General features: G+C 30.3%; 2 protein-coding genes across 2 annotated transcripts; one reads left to right on the top strand and one right to left on the bottom strand.

The window, feature by feature from the left end:
- The first annotated feature begins 718 nt into the window (after nucleotides 1-718).
- Nucleotides 719-1,778, top strand: MYB70 (MYB transcription factor MYB70). Its single transcript, NM_001250764.2, has one exon. It carries the CDS (start codon nucleotides 831-833, stop codon nucleotides 1,635-1,637), a length of 807 nt encoding a protein of 268 aa, NP_001237693.2. The 5' UTR covers nucleotides 719-830; the 3' UTR covers nucleotides 1,638-1,778.
- Nucleotides 1,779-12,421: 10,643 nt separating this feature from the next.
- Nucleotides 12,422-13,512, bottom strand: LOC100802513 (F-box protein GID2). Its single transcript, XM_003550269.5, has one exon. It carries the CDS (start codon nucleotides 13,196-13,198, stop codon nucleotides 12,674-12,676), a length of 525 nt encoding a protein of 174 aa, XP_003550317.1. The 5' UTR covers nucleotides 13,199-13,512; the 3' UTR covers nucleotides 12,422-12,673.
- Between the last annotated feature and the right edge of the window lie 1,178 nt (nucleotides 13,513-14,690).

Raw genomic sequence — 14,690 nt, 5'->3', positions numbered from 1 at the left:
AAAATTGATACCTACACTTATTTGAAATCCCACACAAATATTCTGAAATGAAAATATTTTCCTTCACTAAGTAACTAATGTGGCATGGGAGGGAGAAAAATTAAATAAATTGTTACATGTAAATATATATATATATATATATATATATATATATATATATATATATATATATTAAAAAATAATAAACACTCACAGGACAGCTATTTTTCACTAAATTGAAAATACTTTTCTTTAAGGAGTTAAATTTTGATTGAAAGTTTTGTGGGATAGAATGTATATGGTACATTGAGAGATTATATACAATTGAGGAAGAGACTACAAATGAAAGACGATTACACTATTATTCTTGGAATAAAAAAAAGATTAATTAATATTTAGTATTACCAAGGATAAAATAATCTTAAAAAGATGAAGACAAAAAATAGTTAGTAATATTCTCTTCATAGATAGAATAGATAAACTAAAGATTAAAGATTAAAGATATAGATTAAAGATAAAATAACTAACACAGTAACAGTAACGCAGCACCGATGGCGTGATCATACGTGTAACCGTGAGGATCCTCCAACTCCCACGCGTGTTGGTTTGCCAGCTGTGTGCTAGCAAGTAAGTAACTGCTTCGCCAACCGCCCCAACCGGTCACATCGACAGGCCCATCCGGTCATCCTTATCGCCTTTAACATTTTTCTATTTCTGCTCCAAACCCCTCAACCTTCTCATAACCACAACACAAAACACCACCACCACCACCTCGCTCTCTTCTTCCCTGCTTCACAATTTTTATTTTAATGATACTATTTTGTTATTGTTAAGACGGCATCATCAGGGAAATGGATCGGGTGAAGGGTCCATGGAGCCCAGAAGAGGACGAGGCTTTGCGGAGGCTGGTTCAGGCCCACGGGCCTCGAAACTGGTCGGTGATAAGCAAGTCCGTTCCGGGACGATCCGGGAAATCGTGCCGCTTACGGTGGTGCAACCAGCTCTCGCCGCAGGTGGCCCACCGCCCCTTCTCGCCGGACGAGGACGAGGCCATCGTCAGGGCTCACGCCAGGTTCGGCAACAAGTGGGCCACCATAGCTCGCCTTCTCAACAACGGCCGCACCGATAACGCCGTCAAAAACCACTGGAACTCCACTCTCAAGAGAAAAAAATGTTCCGCCGTTAGTGACGACGTCACCGATCGTCCGCCTCTTAAAAGATCTGCAAGCGTCGGCCCGGCCCATTTGAACCCTGGCAGCCCATCGGGCTCCGATTTGAGCGATCCGAGCCTGCCCGCTCTCTCAAACCCCTCCCCCTCGGCCCATTACAGGCCCAATCTCATGGAAACCGCTTCTTCTGCTTGCGATCCAGCCACGTCACTGAGTTTGTCTCTCCCCGGGTTCGGGTCCGGGTCTAACCCAGTTTGCGCACCTCGACCGGTATCGGTGTCTCCGCCGTCACCGCCTCCGGCGGAGCCGGTGGAGCAGCGGGGGAAGCAAATGTTCAACGCGGAGTTCTTGAGAGTGATGCAAGAGATGATAAGAAAGGAAGTGAGGAGTTACATGTCAGGGATGGAACAGAAGAATGGCTTCAGAATACCAACCGAAGCGATTGGGAACGCGGTGGTGAAGCGCATGGGAATTAGCAACATCGAGTGAAGGAAAGAAACAAAAAACAAAAAAAAGAGAATAAAAAACGGTGTCGTTTCGAGATTCGAATCAAGCCAACTGAACATGAATGATGAATGATGATGAATCACAGAGTAGAGAAAAGTGAGAACCGAGAAAGAGAAACGGTGGTGTTTTTTTTTTTAAACTTTTTTTTTAAATTTTATTTTGTAGTTAAGTTTAAATATAAGTTTAATTTCCCTTTACTTGAGGGTAAAAAATAGTAATAATTTTGGCACTGTGCAGAAGAACCTCAGGACAGAAGGGAAGGATGATGATAATCAATCAAATAGTGTTTTTTTTTTTTTCTGTTAAACAGTAGTAATTTTTTGTATGAAAGTTGTTAGGAATGGGTTTAAGTCTGAAAGATATTAAAATGTTTGTAGGAAGGAAAATTAATGTGTGTGTTGGGTAATTGAAAAAATGGTTGAATAATTAATTAGGAGGAGAATGGAATGGGGAAAGGGAAACCTTAAAAAAGATGGGGTAGGGAAGAAGGACCGAAAGGACAGAAGTGTTTTTGTTTGTGTCCTTAAAATTGAAGGGAAGATCGGAGCGGTGGGATGCATGATTGACAGAAGTGGGGTCCAGTTGGAATATTTTGTTTTGCGGTAGGAACTTGTTGGGCAAGTGATTTGAGTGATGCCAACGAAATTTGGGCATGTGAAAAACACGGGAACAATCAGGCGTGCGTGAGTTTCAAGTCCAACTAATCATAAAAAAATATCTCTAGTTTTATGGTGTTTTCTCTGATTTACCAACGAGACTAATCATGGATTAGTCACTGCCTTATTTTTCTATGCATATAAATATAAATAAGGATTGCTAATGTTTATTTACTTTTTTTAAAAAAATATTTTTGCATAGACATATGTCGAGTGTATTTTAAGAAATTTGAAATTATTTTTCTTTTCGCTGAAGAAAATTTGAAATTATATTTTACTCAGGTACTTCTAAAAAAATAAGTAGATATAAGTTTGTAAAAATAAATTTACAAGGCCGATCCTAGTGGTTTTATAGGGTTGCATATAATTTCAAAATATATTTTTAGCTCCATGTGATAGGGCGGTGGGCAAAATATAATCTTATGACGAATGTTGGTAATGTTTTTTGACCTTATGTGCAAGTGAGTCTTTTTTTAATTTGTTTCAGTATAGATTTCCTCCAGAGCATTTAAGTGTATGTTTTGTGCTTCTAAATTCAACTTCGTAACTTGTAACATTCTCTGTGCCTAGAGTATGTTTATGATCTTTTATTTCTGGCATATATATATCAGGGTTTGATCGTTCTCTCGAGATCCCAAAGAGGCACCCTAGGTAGTTATAATAGCAAAAATTGGCGTGTTTTGGGATGCTGCAAAGAATGGAATAAAACTATTTGGCTTTCAAGTGGGAGAGGACTTGTATAGAGTGAGGCTTTCGATCGCAGTGTTAATCTTACCACCCCAACTTATCCTAGCTAAGCCATAACTCTTTGATTTCGAAATGCTCTCATGCTAGGAGATCGTTCGACCACCGAGCTTTAGGTCGATAAGCGGTTCAAAAAATCTCATCGACATATCACCAACTCAAGTGTGTTAACACAAAGATAGTATACAATCAGGAGGATACATAATTCCTTAACCGCAAGTGTTATAGCATGAATAGATTTAAGAATCTAAGAATATCAGTCAATATATGACTAAGAGGGTGCACAATCTAAATTTTTTCCTATAAAAACATATAATATACTTTGACTCTGCACGCTAAGGATGAAAATAAGGTTATAACTTTTTAAGCAATTACATTATACATGATTATCATGTATGTATTCATTTTTCCCAAGGGTTCCGTGAAAAATTCTCACCCATTGCAAAACCATCATGTAATACCCTGTATGTATGCTAGGAGTTCACTCCATAAAAGGTAGTAGGCGAATTTAAAGGAGAATATAGTAGGAGGATTTTTTTCTCTCCTGAAAATAAGATATTCTAACGCTAAAAATCATGAAACTAACTTTCGAAGTGTAAAAATTAAGAAAGTGAAGAGAATCAAATGGCTATGAATATGCTTAAGAAACATAGCCATTTACCAATTATACTAGTTAGTCATATAGTAGGAGAATTGAGAATTGTTTAAGAATTATTTTCCTTTTCAAAATTAATCGATGGCCTAATTTATGTTCGGAAAATAGTTTGGTCAAACTTACGTCATTAGTTGAGTTATATAACTGAAGAGTATACTAATAATTTATTTTTAACAAGTACATTAATAAATTTTTAAAAATTCATTTCTACATATATTTTGAATGAATTATTTATTACATTGCCCGTCAGAATTACTCTGATCTAAATAACAACTTTCCCGTTGATTGAATCATGCATGCTTCCATTTCTTTGTAATTGTGTTGGTATAATATATATGGTAAAGTTATTGATGTGAAGAGAGTTTGATAAAAAAATGATGATGGATTTCGAGGAAAAGAGAGTTGGATTGAGAACAAAATCGTAAATGATTTTGTTTGAATGCATGTCAATATGAAGATATCAAGATTTGAAGATGAGTTGGTACTTTGAAACATGAAAATTGAGATTACTAACGATGAAATTAACAAAACAGTCCCGGTGCCTTCAAGATTAGGCACTTTTTATTTTTGTATGGTTTATGTAAATTTGAAATTTGAAAACCGATATGCTTTATTTACAACCACTATAATTTGTCTATAAATACCTGAATTAGCATGTAAATTAGGGATGGCAATTCTATCAACAGTTACAATTTTTTTTTGGTAAAAAGAAAATGACAATTCTATTCAAATTCTATGTGCATCCAAAAAAACGTGTAGGGTAAATATCCGTTTAATGACATGGGTAAGAGTTTAATTTATATGTATTTTCAGTGTAAAATATTTTTACAAATGTAATAGAAATTCACAATATCGCAATATTATACTAATGAATAGGATGATGTAATACAAAAATCAAACTTTATTAAATAATGTTAAAAATATTTTTGCTCTGAAATATTGTATACAAATTAAAATTTTAAAAAAATACTTATTTAAAATATTAAATTATATATAAAAAATTATATTCTTCTTCATATACATGAATTGCTACTAAAATATTATTGACAATACTTATAATTATTGTTACTTCTAAATGAAGTTTTTTTTTAAATTAGAATTATTCAATTATTATTTCACATTAACTATGAAAAATGATAGATTTAATGAATTTGTCTTTTTATATATTGATAGTGGACTGTAAGAAATAATTAATTGTAAAACGGTGATAAATAATATTGTAGTTGATAAAAAATAAAATGAGATTTGATAAATAATATTGAATTTAAATTTTGCTTAAAATCAGAGAATTTTTTACCATGACTTTGAAGGTGTTGGTAGCGAGTGCACATGCTAGTATATAGGTGTTCAGCAGGTACAAAATTAAAATTGTTAGCCACAAAGGTATAAGACTAAGTACGAGTATTTTTTCAAACATGAGTATAGGATGAATACTATATTACTTTACCTCTTGTTATCCCTAAAAGGCACAACACTTTCGATTGGAAATTATTACTATAAAATCAAACACTAAGACCAATGCAAGGTACAGTCCAAAATATGAAGTTTATGTAGTTTTATTTTTAGCCCCAATCCCCACCATTAGGTCGATCCTAGTGGATTAAAAGGTTTAACCATTATCCTTGTATATTTTTTTAAAGAATTAAACATGATATCAATAATTTTATAATATTTTTACATCCTATTGGACTAATTGAACGAGGCTCATTTACCATCTATTATGTAACCAAACAAAAGAAAGGAAATATTTTTCCAACTTTTCCTTCCTTCCCTACTCCTTTCAATGATATTTTCATGATTTTTTCATTTTATTTTACGCTTTAATTTTTTTTATTAACAAACGAAGCAAATCTTTAAATACAAACTTAGAATTCAAGGAAGATAATTCTTTTTTCAAATTTTAAGTTTGAAAATTATATAACATGTTTCAACGTAAATAAAAGGATAAGTTCTTGAGAACCTACAAGAGAACAAAAATAAAAATAAAATCAACTTCCTTCTATAAGTTAAAATTCATTTATGCACCTTAACTTTTTGTATAGAAGTTAAAAGAGAACATCTATAAAAGATTAAGTATGAGTTCAATTTAATTTATAGAAGAAATTTATTTTATTTTATCTTTTTCTTTCTACTTTAAGTGTTCATTGAACAATTTATTCAAACAAAACCTAAGAAGGTTTTAGTTGCAAGAAAACACAAAAAGCGATTGAATTATGTTTCAAAACTTTTTTTTGCTAATCTTTTTTTATATCTTTGAATCATTATACTCGTAGGTCAATATTTTAAAACTTTTAGGCAAAAATATCATTTTACTCCGTTACATTTTTCAGTTTTAATCTTTTGTTTTAAAATTTTTATTTTAATCCTTTATATTTGCAAATGAATCTAAAATTATTCTTTTTGTTCATTAAATAATGATGTAATGTTAATTTTATTATTATTTAATTATATTTTTTGACGGTTCATTTTTTTAGCGATTCAAAATTATCATAAATTACTTATTTGATGTAAAACAATTAATTAATTAAAGGCTTTGTTTCTCCTTTTTCGTAGTTGTTCAAGTATTTTTTTTCCTCTCGTAGTCCTGGACCCTAGACCATTGCTCCCTTGGGCCTAGGTTCAAGGTTAACTTTATCTTCAACTTGATTGTTGTACTTTATTAGAAAAATTGAAAATGCAAAATTTTTAATTCATATTAGGAATAAACTTGATAGCTAGTCAAGGAAGTATTTAGTTAATCCTACGACAAATTTGCCCGTAAGTTAATTTTTTTTAACAAACTAATAACGTTCATTCACCTCTTTTGCATTTTTTTTTTGTGCAGAACTAATTTTACGGGAGAATATTTCATTTATGTGGGATATGATTATTACAAGGAATAAATTAAAATTCTTTTTTTTAAATATTTAATATAATTACATATTCATAATTTAAATTTAAGATTATTGTTAAGTTGGAACAATATTTTTGTTTTAATTAATCTAAATGTTAGATGGCTTAGGTAGAAACAAGATATAAAATTAATAAGTTTTTTTTTTTCGTCTTAGGTCAAAGATTAATAGTATTTTTTAATCTATTAAATTATATATTAATCTCATTTGTAACACGTGATTATTATTAATTTAAGAGAATTTTTCTTATGATGAAAATTAAACAAAAATTTTAATATTAATATTTCATGGTTAACCTAATCATGGTCTAGTTTGGATGGGTTGAGTAAAGATGTCCACACTTGTTGACTCAACTAGTCTTTAATTGAGAGTGTTGTTTATATTTTGATTGGACGTTACGCTTGAATTATGATTGAAGGAATCGTATTTATGCCAAAGTAGGTGTTTTGTTAAGCTTTTAACAGTGCAGAAAATAAGTCACGTGCACGTTCTCCTTTTCTTATCTAGGTGGAAGCATGATTCCGAGTTCCCATTTTGAAATAAAAAAATAAAGTTTAATTATTCATTTAATTTTTATAATTTTTAAATTTATTTATTTTAGTTCTTATAATTAATAATTGAATTTTTTAATTCTTAAAATATATATTTTAATTCTTAAAAGATTTTTATTGTTAAAAAATTTTAACTAACGAAATTAAAAAAATAAATTAAAGACAGAGATTAAAAAATTTACTTATTAAATTTTATGGACTAAAATATTCATTTATTAAGTATAATAAATAAAATAAATAAATTTAAAAACTATAAGAATTAAATAGGTAATTAAAAAAAATTAATGAGAAGAGTAAGCTAACACTTTTGGTTTTGAGCCTTGTACAACTCAGAAAAGAAAGCGAGCTCATTGCATATTTGCATTGGGCCAGGTGTAACTCCGAGAATTTGTTTTTTATTTATATTTATTGATAAATATTGATCATTAGTTTATTAATTTTTTTAATTAGAAAAAAATGAGTGATTCACATTACATTTGTACCTTCCAACTTAATCAAGATTGGATCTAACCGTCAATCGAAAGAGCACCACGCCATCTAGGTAAATGTACACATTTGGACCCGAATAAGACCAACTTTAATATGACCCCTATGATTTCAAAGTCCTACCATGATCCACAAGTGCTTAAGCCTAACATTAGAATCTACACATGAAAAAAAGATATGTATGTCAGTCTGTGCAACTAAAGCATTAAAGGTTGAGCATATTAGGCCATCAGACGTAAGGGTCTTGAAATCAAGAACATAACCAATCATAACATGACCTGCAGGGTTCTTGGATGAACAATTAACATCCAATCTACTCATTATATAAAACCATTAATTTATGATTTCTAGATGAGACTTGAGAGTGAGCATAAATAGATAATCGCAGACTTTCATATTCCAACCTGCATGTCAATCACTATAGCCATTATAATACATGGGGGAGAGGTTACACGGGTCTCAATCTAGGTGTTGGGATTAAATTTTTTATGACAATATTATCTGTTAACAGTATACCAGCTGATTATAGGAGGTCTAGACGTAGTTGATAGACAAATATCAGTTCTATTATGGGGTTATAAAAGAATATTAACAATTTAGCATATAGGAGGTTGGGATGAGAGGATTTTTTACAGTTCTGAATCTATTTGTCTTTGGGTTCAAATGATGTAAGGGTGCCTTGTACCCATTATCCTCTTGTTTAATGAATTTTTATCTTTGATTATCATAAAACTATAGCCATTATGGGGAATTTAATTTATATTCATATTCGGTTGGATCATTATTCTAGCTGGAAATTATATAAAAAAAGTTATATCAGGCATTGATGACAAGGGAGGCATTTGTCGCCCTTTTTTTTTTTTTTTTTTTTGACAGCGCATTTGTCGCACATTAAGACAATCATTTATTCTATTTGTTATTTGGTTCTTTTGATTTTGATTTCTCTCTCTATTATTTGCTGCTACGCAACAGAAGCAGTTAATTAAACTCTTATTAAAATACAATTCTTTAATTTGGTGTTATTCTTCAACCAAAATTAAAGTTCTACTCCAGTAATCCACATGATATATATTTGGATTAGCTTATAAAACTAAATAAATGAATAAATGTTTACTTTCAATATCAAAATAAGTTATCAAAATTGAAACTTTAATTCTTATTAAAAAAAAAAGAACACGAAAAACACTCAACTTATAACAAGGGTTACAAGTTACTAGGGGAAGATGTGAATGTTTTTAGGTTAAATTAGTTTTTTCATTTAATTTATTATTTAGGTTTAATTTGGTTCTTTAATTATTTTTTTTGTTCAATTTTTATTAAATCAAAAGACACTTATGTATTAAAGATAAATTATGATTCCTAATTATTTTGATAAAATTCAAATAAATACAAATGGTAAAAGTTACATCTCATATGTTATCAAATCATGATTTGTATCTTTGCATCCATATTTTTCAGACGATGCATCCATAAGATAATCTGACATAACATTCAAGTGGTACAATCAACAACTTTAGTTAACACTGTGTAGATTATTTCATGCATAAAATATTCTCCTAGGATTTGTCAAAGTCCTATGAAGAATAAATGAAGTCTATAGACTAAAAGACGTTGATCCTCATTAAAGGCACACTCTATTGTTGTAGGACATGTTATGATGAAAGAAATGATTTTCTTGCTGAACTACAAGACACATTAGCCTATCAGCATGAACCTTGCATTAAATGCTCCAATGAGTTCAAGACTTCAGACAAAAAGCAAAATGAAGAATCTAATTGCTGTGAGATAACAAATACTTAAAGATGAAGATTATATATAAAAGAAACTTTGAAAAAACAAAACACGAACCTACTTCAAATCATTCTTTCTTTCTTTCTTGTAAAAAGCTCTTTGTATATTTCTCTATAGACACAAAACTTTCAAAACACCTTATAAACCTTGAGAGAGAAAAGTAAAAATATTGAGTGATATATTCGTTTGTAAAAAGATCATACATTAGTCATTGTACAAACCTCTAACAAATCTATTTGATTTGTTTATGGCCAACAATGACTTAGTAGGAAAAAAAATATTGTGTTTAAGCCAAATTTGGGGTAAAACCTGCATGTGTAAGAGTAAGAACTCACAGTGAAATATACTTGTAACTTTGATAAATTAGTAGAAACTTGGTAGGTTACCATGAACGGGACGTAGTCTTGGGTTTTAAATGAATCAATATAATTTTTTGCGTGCTTTCTTTTATTGCTTTAATTGAAAAAGAGTTTAAATTTATTTTTAGATCTTATATCTTGTTTTGATTTACAAAGTATGATAGAGGTTGTAGTCAAACTGTTTTTCTCATCATAGCCAAATTGTTTTTCTTATCGTTTGATAAAGGTTGTATTAAAAACTTCTTTATCTGTTTTTAGATTTATCTACATTAGATGATAAACGTGTTTTTGTCTTAGAAAAAAAATTGAATTTTAAAAAACACAATTCAACCTCCCTTTTGTGTTATTTGCTTCTACAATTTGGTCATTTAATTTTTAAAATTGATTCATTTTTTGGAAAATATGTATTTTGTGACAACTTAAAATCATTTAGTGACGGTTTTGAACTATCACAAAGTGTGATTTCTTATTATTTAGATTAAAAGATCGAACTGAATCAATTTTAAAAATTAAAGAATCAAATTGAATAAAAAAACTAAAAAACAAATTGAATCTAAAAAATAAATTAAAAAATTAAAAAATTAATTTAACCATATTTTTATTTTGTTTTGAATTAATTAGCACACAACTCACGAATTTATCTTTGCAAATTCCTACAACATTATTAGAGTTATAATATTCTTCAATCAAATTCTTATAACATTTTTATAATTCCTTTATTCTTTTTATCTCTCGTTAAATTAAACAACTCATTTGACTATCTCTAATGTATTATTATTATTATTATTATTATTATTATTATTATTATTATTATTATTATTCGCAATGAAATTCTTTAACAACCAATATTAATAACTTTGGATATATAACATTTTTTGGCTTGTTTAGATAAAATTTTATATAATTTTTTTTGGAAACAAGATATAGCTGAAAGCTATGAGACTAACCCTCGAGACATACAGATCACAAAAATGTGTTTTGTTTTTTTCAACAAAATCTTTTCTAAACACACAATAAGGAAATTAAACTGTTGTCAACAAACTCAATGAATCTCAACCATCCACCTATTGTGCTGAAACTTTGTTTGTTTATATAAATACTTATAAGAGAATAAAATGAGAAAAAAAAAATGAAGTAATCAAATTTCTCATACAAGCTAGTTTAAATCAATTTATGCACTTGATACCTTAACTGATTTTTTTAAAAATATTTAAGTACTTCTCTAAAATTTTAGATAAATAAATTCATTTTTGTTTATGAAAAAATTAAATATTTTTCGTCTTTTCTTTTTCTATTTATGTTTATAGATAAATTTATTCGAAAGTTAGGAAAGTATATATGAGGTCTCAACTTCGACCATTGTACAAATAAAAAAATATATCCGAAGAGAACCGTTTGTACACTACCGTGACTTTCACCTACTTATAATAATTTGTACCTTAGTTTGTTTGTGTTGAAAATTGAAGGAACATTAGTGAGGGAAGATAAAAAAACACAAGACTCATTTCTTTCACCATTTGGGAGATGTGTTTGGTGAATGTTTATAAAATTGTGTGTGAAGGGAACGGATGAACTAAGACAGGTCCCACACAAAAATATATTTCATATGAAATTGGATAAAAAAAAAAAGAGAGAAGGAAGTTGCTGACTATAAAGATAAAAATTATTCTTTGTTTTTATCATATCTCATTCGTTATTTGTCATTATTAATGTTTTTTTCTTTCACTTTTTATGCAATTAAAAAATATGTTTATGCAATCATATAAATTTTTTTACACCATTATATAATGACAACTTATATATAATAAATTTATTAACAATAATTTATGATTAGATGATAATATATATATATATATATATATATATATATATATATATATATATATATTATTTTTTCATTTCTTATCAAATATATTCTTTTTTAAAATATTACTTTTTTTCATCTTTCCTTTCAAGATCAAACACAACCAGTTTATTAATTAGTAGCGAAAAAATAGGTTAATCAGAAAAAGTGTGAAATTGGGCCGAAAAGGAAATAGAGTTGTAAGTTGTTAGTATTCTGTAAAAAAAAGAACAAGAGAGAGAGAGAGGGGAAAAATGAAAAGAGGGAAACAACTGAAACAAAGAAAAAGTTGACTATTGGTCCAAAACAGTGAATTGCTCTTCAGAAGCCCAGCCAAAACATGGTTCAGCATACGGAACACAGAAGATGCGACAAAGCTGGTCCCTTGAGAAAAAATTGGCTTTTGCACTTGCAGTACCCATTCGATAATGCCAGAAAAACTTAGACAGAACCAGACACTTATTACAACAAAGCACTTTGCTTTTGTCCCCTTCTATCCATCACAAAACGACAACAATGAACAACCCCATCCCCTCCAATCACACGCTTCTCAATCTCATCTCCACTTTCCCCAATTCCCTTCCCACTACCCAATTCTCATTCCGCTTCCCTAGAGAATAATAATAATACTACCAATTACCAAATATCTCTCTTTTTACTCTTTCCACCCACATATAATAATATCCAAACGCTCAAATATTTTTCAAACCACACAAAATGCACCCATTCAATTCAATTCATCAAATATTAAATCAGACACTTCATATGCTATCGTAGATTAATTAATCAACCTAAGATGTTTCTTTTTCAAACTATAATACATCCATATCAGACAATTCATTAATTTCTCAATTTACACAACCAGGCTACCAGTTTAGCACAATTGCAGATCTGGCAACCAAAAATAAAATATTGCAAAAAAAGACCAAACACGAAACCATGCGAAAAAGAACAACAACATAAAAGCCGAGAAAGTCATGTGATTTTTTTCTTTTCTTTTTACCATCCTATAGGTACGAAATTGTGTCAATCCTTATTGGTCTCATGTGTTTTTCTTGGTGTTAAGGAAATTCATCTTCTCGTAGTAACGAATGGAGAGTAGGGAGAGGGAGAGGTGAACCTCGTCCTTGCCCCAACGAGGTTTGGACCGAAGCACGTGCGGGATGGCAGGCCACGAAGAAGAAGAAGAAGAAGAAGAAGGCGCGTGGGGCTTGGAGAGAGGCCAGAGGTAGAGCGCGTGGAGACGACGGAAGCCTCCGAGGGCGAGGACCACGGATCGTAGCTGTTGCTCACCGCACCCTGTGTTTGCCCACTGCTTGGTGCAGATCAGTTCCCATAGCCTCTCGTCACGCGCCGCCTTCTGCCACTGCTTGCTCACGCACCCCGCCATCGCCAACGACCGCGCGTCCACGTGCTTCAGCACCTCGAACAAAACGTTGTCGTCTAAGTACACGCTGCCGCCACGTGTCCCGTGTTCCTCTTCCTCTTCCGAATCAAGCTTTGTCTTTTTCGTGTTCCTGTTGTTTTTGTTATCCTCCGCGGTGTCGACGGAGAAAGCGCGCTTCATCGTTAACGTACCCCTTTATTTTTTTTGCCTTTGGTGATTGCAAGCGGAGAATAATGAGATATAAGAGAGGCTTTTTTTGTGATTGAGGAAAGGGATAATGTCAATGGGATTTGTGAGTGATGTGTGAATGGGAGGGTGAGAATGTGAAGATGTTTGTTGTGTGGAAAGAAGTTTAGGTTAGGACTTAGGAGGAGCAACTGTTCCTGTTTGTCAAATGTGAAATGTCCTTTGATTCTTCTGCTTTATTTTATTTTATATCCAAATAAGATTATATTACTATTAAATATAATATATATTATTTATGATGATATTGATATTCATTGCTAAAAAATAATAATTAATCTTTTTGAAAAATCCTAAACATACTCATAAAATTAGTATTTTCATTTCTACATAATTTATTCTATTTGAAGTTCATCTAAATTTGAATCTCTTGAATAAATAGCACAGACTACCCTCCCTTTTTTGCTAACAAGTGTAGCGTTGATATATAAGATATACTACAATTAATTTATAAAGTTTAATAGAGTTATATTTATGAGAATTAAAAATATATTCTTACACCTTTTTTTTTCTTTTCGAAATCCTTTGATTCTTTTGATTAATTGAGGAATTTGTCATGAGGTTTCCAATCTTGGGCTCCTGTTATTTGTTTTTTTCTCCATCCCCACTGGGACCACATCAAGGGTCTTTGCCTTTTATTTTATTTCGACTTTTGTCCTTTGCTATCAATTATTCTAGTAAAATTGGCTTGAATACCGACACATCTAGAAAACACTCTACAATGGGAACAAAGTTTTCAACGCAGATATGAGTCACCACCTATCTAATTAAGATCAATTTTACGTCAATTAAAAGTTACACAATAGTAGCAGTTAGTAGTTAAGCAAATTTTTGTAAAAGAAAAAGTAGTTAAGCAACTCAATTAATATTTTTTTTGGTGAACTTCAAATTGATTACTATAGTACTATGACAAGTAATTTTAATAGAGGTCATTAAATAGCAATCGTTGCTAATTTAATTATAATTTTATACATAATTAATAAAAGTGAAAATGATATAAAAATAATGTTTAATAATTATTTTCTTTAAGTTTAACTTTCTTACCAAAATAGACTCAATTAATTGTCTGTACAATGTATTAATATTATTATTATTATTATAAGAAAGACAACGTGTTATCATCTAAATAAACAATTAAATATTCATAAGCATGGTCTAATAAAAGATATTCAAAAAACAAATTATTAACATAAATTATATTATATATTTTTATATTATTATTAAAACACATATTATTATATATAGTAAGTTCATTATTATTTTTAATAATTATTTTAAATTTTTACTTGGAATCATTCTTTGAATTTATAATACATGAAAAACAAATTAATTCAAATTTTATTGCCGTTTGAATCGGAAATAGTTAGGTTACCCCAATTTTTAATCACCAGACATACTCTAGGGAAATAATTGAAAAGCTGCAATAAGA

Source organism: Glycine max, chromosome 17 (assembly GCF_000004515.6).
Source record: "Glycine max cultivar Williams 82 chromosome 17, Glycine_max_v4.0, whole genome shotgun sequence".
Lineage (NCBI taxonomy): Eukaryota > Viridiplantae > Streptophyta > Magnoliopsida > Fabales > Fabaceae > Glycine > Glycine max.
This window is presented reverse-complemented; position numbering and strand designations above follow the sequence as displayed.

Excerpts from the sequence above, each read along its gene's own strand:
- MYB70 (NM_001250764.2), top strand. The coding sequence starts at position 831 with ATGGATCGGGTGAAGGGTCCATGGAGCCCAGAAGAGGACGAGGCTTTG.
- LOC100802513 (XM_003550269.5), bottom strand. The coding sequence starts at position 13,198 with ATGAAGCGCGCTTTCTCCGTCGACACCGCGGAGGATAACAAAAACAAC.